At 41.1% G+C, this 21,544-nt stretch overlaps 1 protein-coding gene across 1 annotated transcript; it reads left to right on the top strand.

Annotated features, from left to right (window-relative positions):
* The first annotated feature begins 2,637 nt into the window (after positions 1-2,637).
* Positions 2,638-20,734, top strand: CA12 (carbonic anhydrase 12). Its single transcript, XM_042824529.1, has 10 exons — positions 2,638-2,731; positions 5,778-5,798; positions 8,734-8,913; positions 10,906-11,048; positions 11,803-11,898; positions 13,490-13,553; positions 14,001-14,158; positions 15,295-15,421; positions 18,799-18,883; positions 20,065-20,734. The coding sequence occupies exons 1-10, from the start codon at positions 2,641-2,643 to the stop codon at positions 20,141-20,143; spliced, it is 1,044 nt and encodes a 347-aa protein (XP_042680463.1). The 5' UTR covers positions 2,638-2,640; the 3' UTR covers positions 20,144-20,734.
* The last annotated feature ends 810 nt before the right edge of the window (positions 20,735-21,544 follow it).

Genomic DNA, 21,544 nt, shown 5'->3' with positions numbered 1-21,544 from the left:
TTCCTTCTGAATGAGGTGACTAAAGATACCGTTTAATGTTGGTTGCTGCTTTGCTGATATAAACTCTTGTCCACTCCAGACTTGTAGAAGCCACCCTGCAGAGGAAGGCTGGTCATCAGGGCAGTAACAGGTTGATTGCTCATGTCCACATTCACATTAAATCTAGCAGCTTAGTGGGGAAAGATTTCATTGATAACTGTGTCAGTCTATGCCCTAATGCAATCTAGGAGGTCAAGTTTAGCGAAGGGAATAAATCAGAGTATCAGAACAGAAAAAAGGTTGGGAAAAATCGATTTGAATCTCTGCAAGCAGCCATGCAGTAGCTCTTGATGTTCTCATACATTAAATCATGAAGTGCTGCTCTGCCCAGTTCAACAGTTCCCAGCATATTTAGCAAATACATGCAAAACCCCTTGAATTCGACTTCACAGGGCTAGTCTGCCATAGCAGATATTTATCCCATGAGTATATTCTGGGGAGAGCAGATGGAAAACAAATAATACATAGGGAATTTCAGAGAGGTAGAATATAGAGGGTTTTGTAGGCAAGTGGTTTGTCACCGGAGGACAAATGCAGGACTCAAAATGAATTCCTGGGCCTTCCACTGAAATTCCTTTTTGCTCCCACTGGAATGCTTCTGGGCTTCATTTTTAAGTATGAGTGATGCTGAACTGCACGTATATCCAAGTATACGCCTTCTCATGAGCCCCACCAATCCATGACAGCCCTGTCCAGTCACCACCTCGGATCGATGCTGAGATGAAAGCCAACTGCCAGAGACCTAACATTTCATTAAGATAGAATCAAACGGCAAACCCTGTTTGGCTGCTGGAGAAAACAGTGTCAGCTGTTTCGGAGAAGTGTTGGAGTTTGTTTGTCGGCGGAGTTCTGGGGGGAGGGTTGTATTTTGCAAGCAAAGCACTTTCTATCCACCAGCCCAGAATTCCTCCAGAGGATGTAAAGCCAAATGACAGCAGCACCTGGGCCAGGAGAGGTGTGAAATGGGAAGATGTAAAAAAGTACTTCAGCACAGTAAATTTTTTAAGAATACGAGCAGAAAAGAGAAAGGAGGAGATAGTTTGGAGGCATATTTTGGCAGATAGCTCAGTTCAAACCCTCCTACACAAAAGGTCATTTTGTAGACGAGGTCATCTTCAACTGTTACTGATAACAGCCTTAGTGGCTCATCCATTATGTGAAGGATTGTGACAAAATAGTTTCTTGTACAGCAACCTCAGCAGACTCATTGTGTTCCTCTATACAAACATGGTAGGCGGAATGCATTCCTCTCTTTTGGGCAACAGCAATTAATTAAAGAGACATGTTAAAAACATTTTTACTCACCCCCTCTCTCTCTAAACTGTATCTAACTGAACTAAATCAAACAGAATAAGATATTACAATTAAGTTTTACAAAATATTATGAAATATGAGCGAGGAACTGTATTCAAAGGCAGATACTTTCTAAAAGCCATTCATTACTTGCTGCTGCTCTCTGCAGCCTGGATAGGATCGGATGATAGATAAATAGCACCAATATGCCAGAACTGTGCTTTATAGCACATCCCTACCTAGGATCTAGATAGAAGTGAGCTATGCTGCAGTCAACTTTCCTTTGCCTTTATCAGCCTCATGCATTATGTTAGGAAAAAATAAATATTAGTAAGACTAATAACATGAAAAATTTAACAGCATTTGATAAATAAAGATGCTCAAAAGTAATACGTGCTACATGGTTGTTACTAAGACATAGTAAGTAGTTAATAACAGTTATCAATAATAATGTACATAACTGGAACAACTGATAGTCTTTCCAATCCCACCTCCCTCTCCTCAGCTATCTGTGAAGTATTCGATTTAAGAGTTTACTCCTCAATCACCTTCAGAAGAGGACATCATCTACACTCTGTGCTCCCCTCTACCCCTTCCCACACGTCCTGAACATAGCCTCTGCATCTGGGGTAGTTGCTTCATGAATGTTCATTCCTCTCTGCTTCTTGTATTCTCTCAGTTCCAAGAGCATTCAGCTTAAAGAAAAATTCTTCCAGACAAGATGGGCTTTTTTTTCCTGGAAGTGTCCATGGTCCCTCAGAAGTATGAACAGTGCCCCACACAGCCTCACTTCTCTTCCCTCCCCTGGCTTCCCCTCCCTCCAGTTCTCACAGTGGCCCTTTATGCTAAAATCACACTAATCCAAAAATGGGAGTTTAGAGAGCCGCTCTGAAATAGGCTGGAAAAACTCTGCTGTGGTCTGGTTCACAAAAGCAAAGGACACATTCTATAAGCTCTCTCTGCTACATAATTTCTTAAGTTCCACACCTTAATTTGCTATATAAGTACTGCAGTCGATCCCCTCAGAAGTTCTGTAAAATTGTGGTAATCAAGGAAAGGATCAGCTTTCTGAGGGTGCTGTGACCTAGAGGCAGGTCTGATTACATCACTTGTTTTGGGATGAGTCCGAGGAGCTTTATAAAAAGCAGACCTGAAAGGAGGGAGAGACAAGGAAACAGAAGAGCAATAATTCATTAGCAGGAGGTCTGCACGCGTGCCATTTGCAGTTTGCCAGACACCTACAAGGGAGTTTCTTCAGAGTACAGAGAAACGTGTGAACTGCTGGTATATTACAAGTCTTTCCTTGAGATGTCAGTCAAGAGCTGCAATAGAGCCACGGTCACTACTGTGCTCATTTTCTTCCTAAAGATACAACTCTCGGTACCAGCGTCACTGAATGGTAAAGTCTTTTGGCTATTTTATTGTTGCTCTTATTGCTGGGTAACTCATGTATAGAGAAAACTAACTCTGCTCTTAGTTGTTTTGTCTGTTTGTTTGTTTTAACTAATATTTCAGTAGCATGCTCAACACTGTGTATTGTTGCAATCTGCGATTGTTTGGAATCAGTGTCCTTATTTCAAGTTCTCAAAATAGACATTCTGATTTAGAAAGAAAACAGAAATCTGTGCTCTGATGTAGTTCACGTTACACAGCACTTGTGTGCTCAGCATGCCTTGCTTTGTGAGACTGGCCTTCTTCGGTGTTAGTAACACCTTTCTTTGGAACCATAACATCTTTCCCTCTGCTCTTCTTATTTTTAAACCAAACAAAAAGAATGTAAGCCCTGTGAAGCGCCCCATTTCCCATGTAATAAACCTCACTGCCTTATATTTACATGGGACCTGTTTCAGGAGATCAGCACTCCTCACTTTCTTTTTAGGAGTTAATTTTCATCCATTCAAGCTTATTATAATCCACATAGCATGATTATAGGATAGGGGGGAGAATCATAGTATAGAGTAATGTGAGAGCATGAATATTCATGGAAGGAAAAACCTGAAGGTTTGCACGTAATCCAGAGCAGTCTGCTTCTTGTGCAGCCCCACCAGGATGAGTATTTTGCCAGGTTTTCAGCATGAGCTCCACAGGGTGGAATTCCAAACTTTTCAGCTCAGCCTGTTATTTCAGGCATATTTCCTCTGAAAAAAATTGCTAAATGGCAGAATGTCCCACCTGAAAAGCATAGGCTTTTAGAGCTCAGTGCTCTGCAGAACGACAACATTGAAGGCCTGGAAGTGAAAAGATGTATTGAAAAGGTATGTCTGACAATGCATCCTGCAGGGAAATCTGGAGAACTCCTAGGTTGGAAAGAGACAGCTGGTGCCAACAAATGGTATGAGCTACAGCACCTGCCTGTTTTTGACATCTTCCCAAGTCAGAGACCCAAATAAGATGCAGATTGTCACAACTTTCCCCTCCCAGTTTACCAGTTCAGAAGTGTTACTGGAAACATGCTTATTCTCTGGATATTGACGAAAAACCGAGATACACTTTAGGCTCTAGGAAACTCCTCTGGCATGTGCAGGCATGAAGCTGTGTTATTCATCAGCACTCACTGCAGGACAAGCACAGAGGCAGGAAAGCCCTCACTGGGGCTGCTGGTAGTACCCTTCTAGGTGTGAATCAGACTTCTGTCCAAATTCAGGAGGCTGTGTAACAGTCTGCTTCATTCTAATTTCATTATCAAGCAGAGTAAACATAACACCAATCTTGCTCACAATATCAGGATGACAGTAAATCAATTCTGTAGCTCTGACATGTTCTTTCAGACAAAATCAAGAAGATTCTGCCATCTGTTGTCTGCTCATCTCCCTCATAGCCCTAGCTGTAATTGTGCTTATCAGTAAAGGCACAAGGGTAGTGAAGCACAGAGCATCAAAGATGTTCACAGGCTAAGGAAAATTTCACTTGGTAAAAGACTTAAAGTTTTTATTTATTTTTATTTGAAATAAAAGCCCAAATTGCTGAAAATCTTTGAAATTTCTTGTCTTAAGGTTGTTCTATATTATAAATATACATGCATATATTTACGGTTTTGATACCTCATGCATATATTAACATGAAGTAGGAGCAGGTGTGGAGATCAGCTATTTCAGTTAAGCCAATGCTTCTTCAAACGCTGCTCAAATGAGGATATGGGGATTTCTAAAGCACGTTGACAGTTGGTAACTATCTGTATGCAAGCAGTACCTACAGAGCGTGCTGACCACAGGACACAAGCAGCCCCAAAAACCTCAGTGAGGGACAATCCCAGCAAACAGGAGGGGAAGAGCAGATCAGGTTTCGCATGTAGCAATTGAAGACAGTGCACGTACTCTCCTGCAGAAGGAACCTGGGGAATCCAGCCAGGGTGATTACACACATCTCGTTTTGAAAACTCCACTATAACAGAGCAAGGCTCACTGGTCCTGATGTGCTGGAACCACAGAGCTTAGTGTTTCCAGCACGTATCAATATGTAAGAGCAAAGAGCAGCTGTTTTGCACATCCCCACAAATTAATCCCAAACATTTCACACAACAGTTTTTGGCTAAGAGCTGTGAGTACACTGCAGAGTACAAAAAACAAAGACATGAATCAGGTTCTGAGCAAATACGTGCACCTAAGGATAAATACCTGCTGCACACATGCATGCACAAGCACATGGAGTGTTTGCAGGACTCGTCACCCAGAACTGCCTCCTAAGCCTGATAACCACAATTGCTCAGGTCTGCCAGGACAAGTGCCAGTATTTACACAGCAAGTTGAATTACTCTAAGTAGACTGGGGGAAAAAAAAGAAAAAAAAAGAGTATTTAAATAAAGGCATTTCAAAAGGCACGCAAAGGCACTGTTCCACATTCTGTTCCTTAAGCAACAGATGAACATTGATTATTTTAGCACCCGCTCAACCCCCTGGGATTTTCTGAGTTATGTTGGTTCCTTTATCACATCCTCTTTTTCCAAAGCCCGTGTATTTTCTGTATGGTTCAGCTGGCAAATCCCAGAGAGCCTGTGCAGAAAGGACTGCCTCTCATTTCTCAGGGCAGCAACAGGCAGTCCCCTGATGCGTTTCAAACAGCTCAATTAGGCATGGGGATTTTGATGACAAATTCATCCTGCCTACACTCCTTATTTGTCTCACCAGAAGAAATCGGGGATGCCTATATACAGTCTGTGGCTATTAAAAAAAAAAAAGGGAGAGAGAGAGAAGAAAAAAGTTTGGCCCCAGAATTTAAGCAACCACAAGAAAGTCCTAGGCAAAATCTCTGAATAACCCTAGTCATAATGTGGTTGGGAAGGGCTCATAGCCTTTGAAAACTTCTTTGTTTTGCTCAACATCTGGACCTAGAAAGTCAGATGAAAGTGAGTTTCAGTACATGGATTCAAGGGGCGATTTCTTTCTTTAATTCACAGTGTAAGCTCAATTTCAAAGACTCACACTAAGATTTTGTTTGTTTTTAAACAGGGTCAAAATGGTCCTATATTGGTAAGTACTAACTAATTTGTGCATTAATTAACTAGAGACTAGAATTAACTAGAAATCTTATTTTAAGTGAACAAATCCTCTGGCCAGAATTTCCCCATTCAGAGCTGTGTTTCACACACCACATGCTCACAGAGAAGCAGCCTGTACTGAGAATTTCAGCAAAAAATGCTTCTTCATAAACCCTTGGAGCAGCCAACAACTCCAGGAATCTCTGTGATTTAACTTGCTGCTGACAACTGCTTGCTTTGCCTGTGCTCCAGATCACCATAATGAGTGAGAGAAAATTGCCAGCTGACATGTCTTTAGGTATTACCGTAACCATCAGCATATGTATACAGATTTCATATTCTCCTTTAGCAAAAATTGTTCAACATACTTTGAATAAAAGAAGCTTGGGTTTTTCACCTTGCCAGCAGGAAGCAGATGAGCCTAACTGTGCTGGTTAGTAAGGAAAACAACGCTTCTTTTACTACCAGCAAAGGAGAAGTTCTGCCCTTCTTCCCAGGGCCACGCATGTTCAATTTAGTTACTTCTGCAGGAATTTGGGGGAATTTTGGTACCAGTGTATTATTCAGACTGTGTTCCCAACACAGTACACAGCCTCACGCCTTCCAGCTAAGTGCTTTGACACTGCAATCCTGTTTCTAATGTAGCTATTTTTTCCTTCAACTGCTGGGGTTTTTTTTAATCTATTTAGAAAACGTGTACCGGCAACTTCAAAAAAATCAAAATAGCAATTGAAATGCACAGAAAGTTTCTTTTCCAGAAAAAAGGAATGTTGATCTGCACAGAGAAGAATGGCAATTGGAAAGACTGCAGTCAAAGCCAGAACTTATCCACCATAATCTCCTACTGACACTGAGTCGTTATGGCAGCCTCCACCTTCCATCGTTTTTAACTTTACCCCTGTAAAAGCTTGCAATGCTCCCCAGTAAAATCAAGTCAACAGTAAAACAAAGGAAGTCAGGCCACTGTAGTCAGTGCAGGCTGATCTCAAGATTGAGGGTCAAGGTACAAGGTTGAGGGTGCAGGAGAAATTCAGGTGCCAATGGATAGAATTGGAGATCTGTGCTTCACTTTGGGTTCTGCAATTCCTCTAGCTTCCCACTGCACACACACGCAAAAGATCTACACGTACAGGCTGTGTGAAGGTAGACTGAGCTCAGACTGCGCTCTGAGCAAAATGGAAACCATGTGGTCACGTTGCTGTGGCACGTAGCCTGGACTCTCAGCCTTCACTATTGACTCAGCCCTGGGCTAACTGCAGCTGTACAGCTTCCAGCTGGCTGAAAACAGGGGCAGAGTGCTCTGCGTGACTGCAAAATACCACAGACATTCCCTGTGCTACTGACCCAGTGCATTTTACTACTTAATTGACTACAGATTAAGAGAACTTGGATCTTCTGTGAGAACCTCGAGCAACATGAATATACACTGATCATCAGAGCAAAAGACTGTTGGTAACACAGGCGCCTCGTAGACCCACTTTCTTCTTCTGTTGGTCAGCCAATGTGCAAGTCCCACAAGCACTGTCATCCTTTAAGGGCCATCTGCTGTAGCATCCTACTGAGATGACAAAAAAAGTCACAAGTGCTATTTTGGGCTTGGAAAAGAAAAAAAATCAAGGAACGAAATCTATTTACTTTAAGAGAAGCAAGAAACAGCATCCTCTGTAAGTACCTTCAGATGAACACAAGCATGCTCACAGCAGGCTCTTCAGTTTCCAAGCAAAAGACTTAAAGCAGCTGCTATCTAAATGAAGTCAAATCTAGACAAATTCATTGTGACAAGCAAGCTTCCACGGAGAGCAACTATTCATTGGGCAAGAATGAAGTATCTCTTATCTGCAACAGTTAAAGAAATACTTTTTTCTTTTTTCTTCCCCTCAAAATATAGCCTCTTTAAAGTTATAATTGATCCAAGGAGGTCCAATGGCCTGGGTTACCAGATCAGTCCTGTGTGACCCCAAAAGATCTTCCTGTTTTAGCAAGAATCAATGAATCTTCAAGTATTAGAGAGAAACGAAAGTTACAAGCACTTCTTCTGGTATTTAAACCCGAAAAGTCCCAGCTTAGAGCTTGTGAACAGCTGCTTGCTATTTAATACGTAATTAAATAGACCAACAATGTCTTGATGTTATCTATTCTTACTAGAGACTGCCTATGGCAAAAGGCTGTGAGGAAAAAATTCTGCAAGAGTCTGATCAAGTTATTACAGGTCAAATTACCATAACACCTCTGCAAATTAGCTTTTTACTGTGATGTAGGTAACATTGCGAGATGGAGCGCAATGCTTTGTATGATAAGGAGAGGTTTACAGGGATCTGGCTTTCTGTTTGCTGGAAAATATGGAAGCTTTCCTCTGTCAACATGAAGTCACTTCCGTCAGAAATTCTCTTCAGAATGCAGGAATAGCCACATTAACATGCACACGCCTGTAAGTTTTATAGGGAAAAGTAATTCACATCAGTAAATATTGCTGGCATAGATACCGTTTCACTTGTGCGTGAGGACTTCAAGGAGACACAACACCACCATTAGAGGATCAGAAGCACTGCGTTTGGCTGTGGTGCTGTTACCATAGGCCCAATCCACTGAGCTGCCCCCAGCAGGGTGAGATAAAACGGCCGCCAAGGCTGTCCAAAATCAAGGGACGGTGAACAGTCTCTAGGTGAGATTTCTGCTGGCACTGCCTCCACCAGCAAATGCATCTTACTATGATAATAAGGCCCTTTTCAATTAAGTGGCATCCTGGAAACAAGAATTGAGAAAAGCTGAATTTAAAAAAAAAAAAAGTCTTCAAAATTCAGCAAAGGGTGAAACTTCTGAACTTTCCAACTTCTGAATGATATTTGAATCAGTCTGGGGGAGGGAAAGGCATGTGCTACCTGGACAGAGATAAGGCTGACAAATGTCAATTTTGTCACTTTATGTAGGTCCTGATGGAGAGAACACCTGGCCGAAGAAATATCCATTTTGTGGAGGAGTATTTCAATCACCAATAGATTTTCACAAAGATATTCTCCAGTATGATTCTAATCTCTCACCTTTAGAATTCATAGGCTATAATGTGTCTTCCACTGACCAGTTCACACTGACTAATAATGGGCACTCAGGTAAGGGAGCTCAATGACAGCAAACAATTATGTAGGAAAGTTGCTGGAGTTTGTAATCTTGTATTTTACGGGCAAATTACTTTGATTATCATTTGAAGTTAAGCTATGATGCCTCTTCATCAGCATATGCATATCTAGAGAACACAGTAGGGAAACTTGGGATTGTACAAAGCACAGATGGATTTGCTGCAAGCAGAACTGAAAAACTGTGGTTTTCTTCAATAAATAATAGGCATGTCAAAAACAATTCCTTGCCTTTGAAAGCTTTTCTTCCTACTTTGGCTGAAGTGCTCTGAAATAGACTTGGTGATTGTATTAGAAAGAGAGAAATCGATAAAATTTGAGTGCAGTTATCTCTGATATTCTAATCAAAGCAGCTCAGTTGAGTTACACGGAGGAAAAAGAACAAAGGAGCACTATTCTGTTCCTTTGACTTGAGGTAGAAACCTCCTATAGTGCAGGATAAGACAAATAAATAAAAGAACAGAAAAATAATTAGAAACAGCTTACAATCATGCTTTGCCTGGCTGTATTAAAAGCATCAGCACACAAAGTAAAAAGCAGACAGGATGCAGTCACATAAAGATCTGCAGTATCTACCGTATCAACACTACATACAGTGACAGTTAAGTTTGTCCCATCATTTTTTCCCTTCATGAGACACTTGAGGACATGTAAATAAGGACACATATAAGGCACTTCTTGTATCCTACAAGCATCAAAAGAACCTCTGCAGTCTTTGCCTCTGCTCTTCTCTGGCATGCTCTGTTAAAATGTGCTCACAATGCACTTCTCATTTTTTCCTCATGCTTTCAGTGAGGTAAAGCTGCTGTGTACAGCATCACAAACACATTCTTCAGGTAAAGACCAATCTCTCAGTTGGTTCAATGGAAAATCAACTCTTTGTTAGAGTGATCATTACAGCATCTGCTGTTATCTTCTCTCATGGCTAGAGAAGAAATCAGTAGGGTACTTAGGAGTGACTGATGTGACAGTCCTACACACAGCTAAGGCACTTCACTGCCAGTTAAGCCAGATGCAATTACCTACTTCAGCTAAACAGAACAGCAGACCTCAAGAAATGCTTTTTAGCTAACAGAAAATGTTTGCAGCTGCTCCTTCATGAGTTTTGAGCCTTGCTTTCCCAGCAAATCTGGGACACGTCAGAAACAAATTATATTCTCACTAGAAGCCAGTAAAGTTAAATTGCAAAGCAGATGATATTTTCTTTATACAAATCATTGTTCAATGAAGTACCCAATTTCTCAGTAATCAGTGACAATAGAGAACATCTCAATTCCCTTTCTACTGTAATTTATACACAAAATATAAGCTAGCCTGTTCTCCATGCTGAGCAGCATTAGCAAGTATACAAAAAAACTCATTCCATCATGCTGAAAGAGGAAATACTAACACTTTAGGTCAACAGGTGTCTTGCTGCTTGACAGCAGCACTCTGGGTTTGACTGAGGAAGGGGGAGGGAGGGAGAGATCAGTAGTTTACTTGGTGTTGACACAGGCTGCTTATAGAGGATTAACAGACAGAGGAGTTCAATACAACAAGATTTCAAAAATACTATGAAATACTAATTTATTAAGACATTTTAAGCATTATAAGGGGAATTAGAGAAGGCACGTGAGCCTAAGTTTTCCTTCAATACTTTGATAACTTTCTCTTTAATAAAGCTGAGATAATTTTGCATTCTTCAAGGAGGACAGAGCAATAATTAGCAATAATTCCCACATTCAGTTCATTTAGTTAAAGAAAGCAGAAAAAGGAATATTCTAAATTCTTCTGAATCGCTTAGGAAGAGTTAATGACAAATAAGTGTTTAGCTCCTATCGACAGACTGGGATGGATTCCAAGTTAAAAATGTAGCTATTCTGCCTTGTTCTTTCCCTACGTATTATGTTTAGCTGTCGTAGTTTTATTTGCCCCCTCCTTAAAAGCTGTGGTATCATTTGCCCCCACCTGCCTTCGGTCTGCTTACAGTGAAAATGCATCTGTCACCTACCATGCACATCAGAAACCTCCCTTTTGAATACACTGCATCTCAACTTCACCTGCACTGGGGAAACAGAAACAAGTCGGAAGGCTCAGAGCACACAGTCAGCGGGAAGCACTTTGCAGCAGAGGTAAGACATGCTCAAATCGATGAGCGAGATAAAGGAGGCCGGACACTATCTCAAATGGGATCTTTACTTTGGTGTATGACTGAAAAGGCTGCAAGGTTCTAATCCAAGTATTCATGATCTGAGTGTATAATTAAAATATGCTTTTGAACCACAAACAAGGTGGGCTCCAAAGTACTGCAAGTCAGGGAGTTATATTCTAAACTCAGGGCTGGCACTGGGTCTCTTAAGTAACTCCAAGCAGATTGCTTGGTTTCTCTGTAATCTTTTAGCTGCACAAGACTGCTTGGCTGGGTTTGAACAATGTCTTCAAATGCGCTTCTATCTTTATTCGCACTTTTTGCTCCTTTGAAGAACTACTTATTATCTTTCCCAATCCTGAATTATGGATTTGGGAATAGATTTTGGAAAGCAGTACCAATTGGATATTTGCTGCAAAACGATCAAATGAAATACTGTTTTTTTCAGAAACATTTACCAATGCTAGTATTACAAACAAGATGGCTTGAAGATGAAACAATCATTCTTCTTGCTCCCCAGTCACGTAGACAGGAGGGATACCAGCCAGAGAGAAGCTGGGAAGGGGTATATTTTGCTTTTATCCAGAAAGGATCTCATCATTATGCCCAGAAAGCACTGAAGAATGCTGTTCTACTGCTGTTAGCCTGAGATGGTTGCACTCATCTTTTTCAGTTGCTAAATAAAAACATTACCATGCCCACAGCATTATCATGAAAACATGTCTCCTTCTCTGCAGATGCATATTGTACATTATAACTCTGAGAAATATCCAGATATAACAGCAGCAATGGACAAAGCAAACGGACTGGCAGTTTTGGCTATTCTTCTTGAGGTAGGACACAAGACTGGGGGTGCTGTTTGTTTTCTTGCTCTTGTTTTTAACATTCTTTCAATAATTAAGTCACTAGTGAGCTTTAAAGTAACATTTAGGCCAATCCCATCAGCACTACCTAAACAGGTACCCATGTTAGGAAAAGAGGAGCTCTGAGTACTTCCTCGTGTTTTCCAGTAAAATCACTTCAATTGTTAAATCAATTTTTGTATTCATTTACAAGCTAAGTACTGGTCTAGCTCATCAAACAACAGGCATCTGTGGATTTCAAACCTGCTCACTCAAAACTGCCTACTGTAGGATGAAGCAGTGTCAGCCCAGCAGAAACATACTGACACAACTTGTCCTTTGGCGACTTAAGATAATCAAGATGTGATCATCGTTTTCAGGATGCAAGACTGATTCTGAGAACATCTGAATCACAGACTACAGCAGCAGTACAAAATTATAAACAAGTAAATTCAGTGCTTTTTTTAGATGACAAGTTTCCTTATTCCCCTCTGAGGCCACACATATAGGCAATTAAAGGTAATCATGATGCTACGAAACAATTCTGACAAGCTTGTATATATATATGTAAATCTATATTTTCTTGAGAATTGAAAGTCTTAATTAGTAGAATAAGCTTAACTATCAAGACAATTTTTAATTTTCTGCAGCATAAAGAGTCCTTCACTCAAAGTCTAATTCTACACTTCACTGAAAAAGTGACGATGTCCACAGACCAAGCTCTAGTTCAAGTGGCTATCATCCCACCTCCCTTCCTAGCTCTAAGAATTTGTCAATAACTGTGTTACATTTCAGTTCATTTGGAAGTTGCAGCTGTGAAAAACTTCAGAGTACTGTATATTATGCAGAGGATTATGATTTTTTTTTCCCCAAATAATGGTGTTTAAAATCAAATAAGGGAATGTTGTTAAGTCTGGTGATTAGTCTTTGAAAACCTTTCAGGAAGCCGGTGGCTTTTACAGTTCAGCTAAGGACAAGAGTTTAACATGTCTGCTGTCAGAGGAGTTGCTAAGCACCCAAGAATTCATAAGAAAGACACTGATTATTAAACCAAAAAGCTGTTGGTAGCAGTTAAAACACATGGTCTTGCTTGCTAGTTGAGTTACTGCTCCTGCCAGTGGCCCTGCATTACCCAACAGTTCATTCTTCATCTTCGTGGTCTATGAGGAGCAGTAGACTGAGGAACATCTGTGGGTGGAAAGATGTGGCTTGGACCAGAAAGCAGCAGATGAGCTGGGCAGCATGTCAGTTGAGAACTTCTGTCTATTGATGTTCTCAGAGGAAATGGCTGCTCCTCCTTTGTGCTGCAGGCCGAACAGGCAGAGCAACTCAGTCTTTCAAGTGTGTGCAAAAGGACTAAGCTGCAGTTAAGACCTGAGTGTAACAAAGCACCTTTAACAGCCACAGACAGACTAAGAGTTTTATTGGGACTAGTACGTAATATTTCAGTTGCAAAGAGTAATTCTATTTAAATCTGGACAGCATACTCAGTTTCCTTAGGGCAGAGTTCATCAAATACTGCTTGCTGCTGTGTGCAAAAGCACAAGGACCTACACAGTTGTTAACAGTCTGTTCATTACAGATTGGACCCTTCAACCCATCATATGAAAAGATCTTCAGGCACTTCCGGAATGTGAAATACAAGGGTGAGTGACTGCTCTGAAGTATCAGACAGGTACCAGATAGGTACTCTGTGACAGGCTGAACCAGCTGCAGAAACAGTCCTGCAATCCCAGGCAAAGCAGTCATAAAATGAGACACTTTGAATATTCAATGCATTACTCTGGAGAGTGTATAGCAAGACACACACAGCCATGGGAGCCTTATTTCCTGCACCAGCTGTTGTTTGGTTAATATGGCTACAGGTTATTGTACAAAATTCTGATTTGGTATCTATGACAAGATCTGTATATAGGAAACGCAGACTTTGGGGTTTCCTATGTCCAACTGGGATCATCTCCACTTAAAAATATTTTTCTTTTCCTAGAGATCAGACGAAGCACCCTGCTTACTGCAGAGCAGAATCATAGCACTAGTATGCCATGCACACGGTAATGATGCAGCATTTAACACTGTTAAATCCTCTCTTTTAGATCAGATGGTCCATGTCCCTGGTTTCAACGTTCAGGAATTGCTTCCTGACAGACCAGCTGAGTATTATCGCTATGAAGGATCCCTGACAACTCCTCCTTGCTACCCCAGCGTTCTCTGGACAGTCTTCCGGCACCCCGTTAAAATTTCACAAGAGCAGGCAAGTTTACAACATGAGTTGTCCTGATTGATGTTTGTTAAGGAGCAGTACATGGATTCTGGATTTGTTTTCCTGGATTTATCTTACTTACTTATTGAACTGGAAAGTGACTGTTGCTAAACTCTTTCAGTTGGGGTGCACGTCACAGAACTGACTTCAATCTATTCACTATAGATTCTTCCCTATTCACGGTAGAGTCAACCCATCTGCAGTTGACCAAAATGATGGGCAGCCAATTGAATAGCAATTGGTATAACAACAGCTTGAAGAATCACATTGAAGTGAGATTCATTTCTTTTTACCATGTGCTTGTTCCCTGCTGAGAGTCTTTCCACAGGTCACTGCCAGATCGTTTTTGCCAAGGCTTCATGTCTGAACTCCAAACTCTAAGTTCCCCTGTGCTCTGGTCATGACTATCTTAGACATGATAGATTGAGTAGATGTCACTGTTTCTAAAAAGCTTGTGATGTATAATTCGTCAAGCCTGAATCCCCAGACTTTTCTCTAACTTAAGGCTTTTGTTCTCATCTAAGCTTTGTTCTCACCTAGCTTTTGTTTTCAAACAAATGTTTGGACACTCAACAAATTACACTGTGTAATGTGGACACTGACAAATTACATAAGCTTGTAATCACTATCTACCAATTCACCTAATTATAAACACAAGGAAAAAATGTTACTAAAAACGTTATTACCACCTTTAATATGAGATTTAATTCCCATGTGCTCCCCGTGATGAGAGTCAATTATTAATTTCATCCACTGTACCAGATTGTTTTACCAAAGCACGAGTTCTTTGGTGAGCTCCTTCATGAAATAGCACTGCTCAGGAGTTAGTCTGTGCTGCAAAGGACCACCACATTTCCTCCCATCCAATTTTCCTGTCAGCTAATTACTAACCAGCCTTTATTTTTTCAGTATATAAAACACACATACAGGTAGGGGTTCCAGAGATGTCACCACTGTTTACACATTACTCTCTATTTGGGCTCACGGGCCACGTAAGACTTCCAAGTATTATTTCATGTGCCCCTTTCTGTTTGACTATGCCTGTACGTTCCAACAGACCCTGTCAGCGATACACCAGCATCGTCTTTTCGGCTTCTGGAAGCTGAACAGTGTGCTTTCCTTTATAGCTGCTGGCACTGGAAACAGCCATGTACTGCACAGAGAGTGATGACCCAGAACCCCTGGAAATGGTCAATAACTTCCGAAACGTTCAGGAGTTTCGTGAAAGACTTGTTTTTATCTCCTTCCGTGAAGGTAAGCTGTACAAACACTTCTATGCAAAGAAACTGCACACAGTCATTTGGGTAAGCTGGAAGCATGGATGTGGCAGTCCTGTTGCACTGTACCAGCACAGAAGTATTGGAGGCCCACTCTCCTGCAGATAGCTTTCTTTTTGTTGTTGTTTTTTTTTCCCCTTCTGCATGGGTAACTATGTAAGAGTGATGGCATTCAAAGAGTGCATACAAAGTTCTGTCTCACAGCAGCTATCAGACAAGCCACACCAAGCAACCCTTCTGACCCCAATCAAAGGGAAGGAGATGAAGAGAGGCGGACTGTTCGGCCTCCTCATGTTTAGCAGAGCTATCTGCTGTCACTCCAGACACTAAATAGCTCCCTACAGCTGAATGCTTTCAGCCAGCTTAACTGAGCTGGCCTTCTCTCCTCAGTTACATCTCTGGTTCCCAGTAATATCAGGCCTACTTTTGTGCAGACAACAAGTTGAGAAGGAATCACAGCTTTGCATTTCAGGGAGACTGTTCTGGGGTAATTAAAGAGAATTGGAAAAGGTCCTCAAGAGAAACTCAAATTTGATAAGTAAAAATAACTTGTAACACTGTATATTGTATGATCCAGTAACATAACAGAAGCCCATGACATCTTTCTGCTGTCACATGCAGGGTATGAAGCATGCCCTGCAACTAACTGGCTCTGGACAGGCCTACTCATAGCATGATTACCTCTGATACACAAAGCAGAGCAAATTGCAGTACGTGATGCAAACAAACACGACAGAAATCTCAAAAATAACTGACTTCTACTTTTTTGCACTTCTCTAGGACTGAATGTCCCAAAACTGCTAGAGCTTTAATTCCCAAAGTTTGGGGAGAGAGGGAAACCAAGTAAGCTTGGACAATAAGGAACTTAAATCCATGCACACTTTACTGAAGACATGTTTAAGCAGAAATACTTTAATAACAGGAGTTCTGGAACGAGCAGCTACCATGTGCTAAAACTCAGAATAGTATGGTAATCCAACTGCCACTTTTTTTCTCCTCTCAATTCATGAAAGTAAGCAAGCATATGTTGCTGGTTTGCTAACATGATTCACAACAGTCAGGGATGAGAAATGCTGTTTTCCATCTAGGACTTAAGCTGAATTTTCTGCACCTGTCTACTCTCTCTCTGCAAATCACGCTCAATTCTTAAAGTAATGAGTTACAATCTGTGATCTCAGTAACTCAATACAAAATCAGACAGCATGGTTTTAATCTGGGGATCTAAACACTTCACAGAAATGGGATAAGCATTATTATGTCCATCTAGAGGATCAAATTTGACATTTTTGAAATTGCTGCTGTGACCCAGTGCCAAAGCCAAAAACAATATTTGGCTCTTCCTCTACTAAGCTCCACTGTTTGCTTCCCATGCAGAGGTGACGCCTGCTATAAAAGCATTTCCAGTTGTTCCTTAACGTTGGCATAACTTGCTAGGGCTGAGTTGTATGGGTTATTGCCCACCCCACTGTTCTCACCCAAGAACTGGTCTCTATGGCTACAGAAGGCATTTCTCAGTGCTAATTTAATAGAAACCCCATTCAGTTTAAGTACACTTAATTACAGAGGCTCATTGGCCACCAGTGAACCACAGCAAAAGTGTTCTACCCACTGCAAGAAAGGCATTCATCGTCCCCTGTAATCTCACATTCCACCTACTCCAGCCATAAAAGCTCCCTCACAGGTGCAGTCCCTTAACTCAAAAAGGAAAAAAAAACCTTTCCCCCAAAGCACAGCTGAGGTGCACCTGGATGCTGGTTGCCAGAGGTACCACAGGCAGGAACAGAGCACTCTTGTTGAAAAGGGAAGGAGAGGCCATTCACTGAAACATGGCTTGGGACAACTACAGAAATCTGTGAAAGAAGTTCTGTTGTGCACACTCCAGGCCTCAACCTAAAAGCATTCCTTCGGAGCAACGTTTCTGCCTTCGCAGTGTCAAGTCTGAGGGCTGCTTATCTTCATCAGAGTGCCCATGCCACACAATGGAGCCACTGAACTGTGCTTTGTGTCCCAAATTCAAATTACTGAAGTATTAGATCATCCAAGTTTGGATGCCAATGACTAAAATCTAAACTCATGCTCACCATGAATAAGCACTGAAGTTCAAAACGCCTCAAATCCTAGAGGATCACTCACCAAAACTCAAACATGCTTAAAATGTATTTTGCCTGTTAGGAACCTGTTCCAATAAAATCAGTTCCACACACACAGCTGAGATTTATTACAGCAATCACAGAATTGCAGGGGTTGGAAGGAACCTCTAGAGACTCAAACCTTGCAGTGCTCACAAATTAAACAGGAACAGGTGTGTAGTGTTGTTAAAAAGCTTTCTATCTGAATTCCCTAAGATGTCCTCATCAAACAAATCTAAAATACGAAGTTTGAGTTTTCCCTCCCTCTCCACTTTAAACTACAAGCTTTTGTTCTGTAATCTTCTATATGGTGTTACATTTTGCTGCCCATGTGATGTACTTTCACTGTAGCAAAACTTGCCTTTACTTAGAGACAATTTCATAAAACATAAAAAAATAGTATGTGAATGAAATATGAAAATGTGAATAATACATGGTCTTCGGGTCAGGCAAAACAGCAAAAATACTTTTACTGTAAAAATTATATCTTTATCAAAAGCGAGATTATAGCAATAGTGCTTAACATCTCAATACAAACATGAGATCATTCAGTTGTTCACACTGCAATCTGGATTTCATTCTTACCTTTTTAGGTGCCTTTAATCAATGTTATCAAAGACAAAGCACATCACTCTTCAGCTGCTCACATTCAATAGTGTCCTGCCATGAAAAAACAACAGGCATCAAATCTAACATCCTTTGTTCCCCGAGTTTAGCTCTTCATTTTTGCTTATGCCGATACGTTACAGCATCAAATCACAGAATCACATCATGATTTGGAATGGAAGGGACCTTAAAGATTACCGAGTTCCAACCCCCTTCTGTGGGCCTGTTGCCACCCACAGATCAGGCCTGCCCACGGCTCCTTTCAGCCCAGCCTTGAATGCCTCTGCAATGGGACACACACAGCTTCCCTGGGCAGCCTGTGCCCAGGAAGGCAAAGACATCTGCTGTGCCTTTGGCTGCATGTTGGCATTGTGACTGCAGCAGGCATCTGATTTGACATCCTGACTATGGACTCAGCTGTGGGATTGGGACTTTCTGATACACACCTGTGACAACTTATCCCTTCCATGACTGCAAAAGTGATACAAGTGGCAGTGGGGACAATATGGCAGGAAAGTTGCAGATGTGGGAAGAAAGCGTTATGACAGATGAGAGATAAGCAATTTTCCTCCCAAGTAAATGAATTCAACTGCTTTGTATGATTCCCCTTTTCTTCTAGGTGTTCTTGTTTCTGTTGTGATAGCCTGCATTATGGGAGTTCTCATCTTCCTTCTAGTAGCTTGTTGCCTATGCAGGAGGAAAAGGTAAGATGTTCTGCTATCATAGCACAGGAAAACCAGTCAAACCAACTTTTTTTTCTCTAATACAGAGAAATGCTTCTGTGTCTGAAAACCAGGATGATTTTTAAAGTGGTAACATTTGATCTTTACGATATATTAATTCCTCCCTTGAGACTTTTAACCACAGTAGATGTTATTTCTTCAGTATCATACACTTCAAAGTAGTTCTGTTTTATTGCCAGCAAAAAATGCTTACGTGGCTAAGAAAGATCTACCTAAGGGATTTGCTTCCACTGGAGGAATGGTTGATTTTTGTGATAAATAGCACCACAGTTCATTGTACTGACAGTGCCATAGTTAACTACTGTAGCAACGCTTGTCAGAGATACAAAGACAAAAAATAGGAAAAAATATGTGAGAAGGCAAAAACACGTCAGTTTAGCTATTCCCACAAACAGTTATGAAATGAGAGTCCCTTTCCAAACTAAACAGCACACATACAAGGGTTAGACAACAAACTTGCAGCTTTTCCGCCTCTCCAATTGCCTTTTTTCATGCAAGAACAAGAAGTGAAACAAGAGGGAATAATTTTAGAGACAGTCTCTCCCAAAGGTCACACTATCTAAGGGGAAAAAAATCTGCGCTGACAAGAGGCCATTCAGGGAAAAAAGGCCAAATTCTGGGAAGAAAGACTGACGTGACAAACTTTTCTACAGCCTGCTTGTATCACAGAACCACAGAATGGCCAGGGCTGGAAGGGACCTCAAGGATCACGAAGCTCCAACCCCCTGCCACATGCAGGGCCACCAACCTCCCCGTTTAATACCAGACCAGGCTGCCCAGGGCTCCATCCAACCTGGCCTTGAACACCTCCAGGGTGGACGGGGCATCACAGCCTCTCTGGGCAGCTGTTCCAGCACCTCACCCTTCTCTCTGTAAAGAACTTCCCCCTGACATCCAATCTAAATCTCCCCTCCCTCAACTTAAAACTATTTCCCCTCGTCCTGCAATAATTTTGTGATTGGCATTGACTTTAGCACACAGGATGTATTCTCCTCAAACCTATGTAACAATGAGTTACTCTGGCATTTGCACCAGTTCAGAGGAAAATAACTTCATGCTTGAGTAATGGCACTTTTAAAATAACTAATAGTGCTTTTCCTTTGTTGCAATTACAAATATTTAATGTAGTTGTCCTGTTTCAGCTGCAAAAAAGAAGAGAACCGAGAGGTCACCTACACACAAGGCAGGCACCAGAAGGAAGAAGCCATTTCCAAACTATGATGCTGTGCTCCGTCTCGGATGCCCCGCTTCGTTCATAGCACTGACTGATTCTGCACTAGTGGAACATGACGTGCTCTCTTGGAGTGGATTCCCTTGCTCTTGGCTAACGATAAGCTCAGAGTGTTCTACAAATGTACCAGCCCAAACTTCTACTGGAGCCTTTGTTCTCCTTTTCCAGGGAGATCTGATCAGTGAACATGGCTGAGGGCTAAATTCCTTCCCACACTTACTTCATGCTGGCTGCTTACTGAGTCTGGGTCTTTTAACTGATTCTATAGTTAATTCTAAACTCCAGTTTTATGGTTTGTTTAGCAAAGACTTTCCCACAAGTATTCAAACTTGAAGACACTGAGCAAGGTATGTGACTCTTTACTGCTAGATCAGTGTTTTGGTCTTTGGGCAATTTAGGAAAAGCACATGAACACAAACAAGATATTTAAAAGGGCATTTATATCCTTTATATCCTTTATATCCTTGATATCCTGCTCTTATTTGTAGCATGTATAAGAATGATGTGAGAGATCCTGCCATTGCTGCTGCTTTTTAGCATGCTACTTCCTATTTAATCATGAAATCTTGACTGATTTTAGAGTACATACAACAAATCCAATTATACTGTAGATCGTTTTGCTGATTTGGTTTTCTGAATTTAGTAATTTAATTATTAGAAGGTAATTAAAATTATCTCCTCAAATTTCATAAGATAAGGACTCCCGAGTCTCACTGTGCGTTTTTGAAAGTGAGAAATATGCTTCTGCTGAAGGTGATGGCAAACTGCATTGAGTGCAGAAGAACAAGGTTTATCCAGCCTAGCAGCAGGTGCTTACAGAACACCTCCTGAATTTGACATGTGAAGAACCTCAGCCCACACAACCAAGAAATATATGCTTACTGTAAGGAAAAGTTGCACGTGAGCAGCTACTATCAGCCTAATGTCAGCTTCTAACTGCTTGGTTCCAGCTGGCAGGCAAAGCCCAGGACTTTTCTACTAAAAGCTGCCAACACGAGGATCATAACATCTTACTGTTACATTTCATCCACTATGAACAGTGTAGTGCTATGGCACACCTTGCACAGCTAAGCTCATTCCAGAAGTTGCTCCGGCTGCACTAGGTTACAAGAAGTTCTATATGGATCACATCTCACGTGTGTAAATCAGATCTGAAGGATTTACTTCAGGCAAGCAACTTTGCATTGCTAAAAAAGCTCATTAAATATAAGAGCTTAAAAAACAACAACAACAACAAAGCTTCTTAACTGCAGCTAAGGCACTGGTAGAAAATAGTGCTCTTTTACTATTACGAAGCTTTCTGGGTTCAAATAAAATAGCATTTTTATTAATTTTATAGCAAGATCAATGAGTTAAATCTCATTTAACAACTAGCCTTCAACTTTAAATCC

Source organism: Centrocercus urophasianus, unplaced genomic scaffold (assembly GCF_019232065.1).
Source record: "Centrocercus urophasianus isolate 14NV4802_14NV808 unplaced genomic scaffold, USGS_Curo_1.0 seq_23, whole genome shotgun sequence".
In the NCBI taxonomy this organism is placed as follows: Eukaryota; Metazoa; Chordata; class Aves; order Galliformes; family Phasianidae; genus Centrocercus; species Centrocercus urophasianus.
The sequence above is the reverse complement of the archived record's forward strand: the minus strand, read 5'-3'. Positions and strand labels throughout refer to the sequence as shown.

Excerpts from the sequence above, each read along its gene's own strand:
- CA12 (XM_042824529.1), top strand. The coding sequence starts at position 2,641 with ATGTCAGTCAAGAGCTGCAATAGAGCCACGGTCACTACTGTGCTCATT. Across the intron at positions 2,732-5,777 it reads GGTACCAGCGTCACTGAATG|GGTCAAAATGGTCCTATATT; the intron begins GTAAAGTCTTTT and ends GTTTTTAAACAG. Across the intron at positions 11,899-13,489 it reads TTTTGGCTATTCTTCTTGAG|ATTGGACCCTTCAACCCATC; the intron begins GTAGGACACAAG and ends TGTTCATTACAG.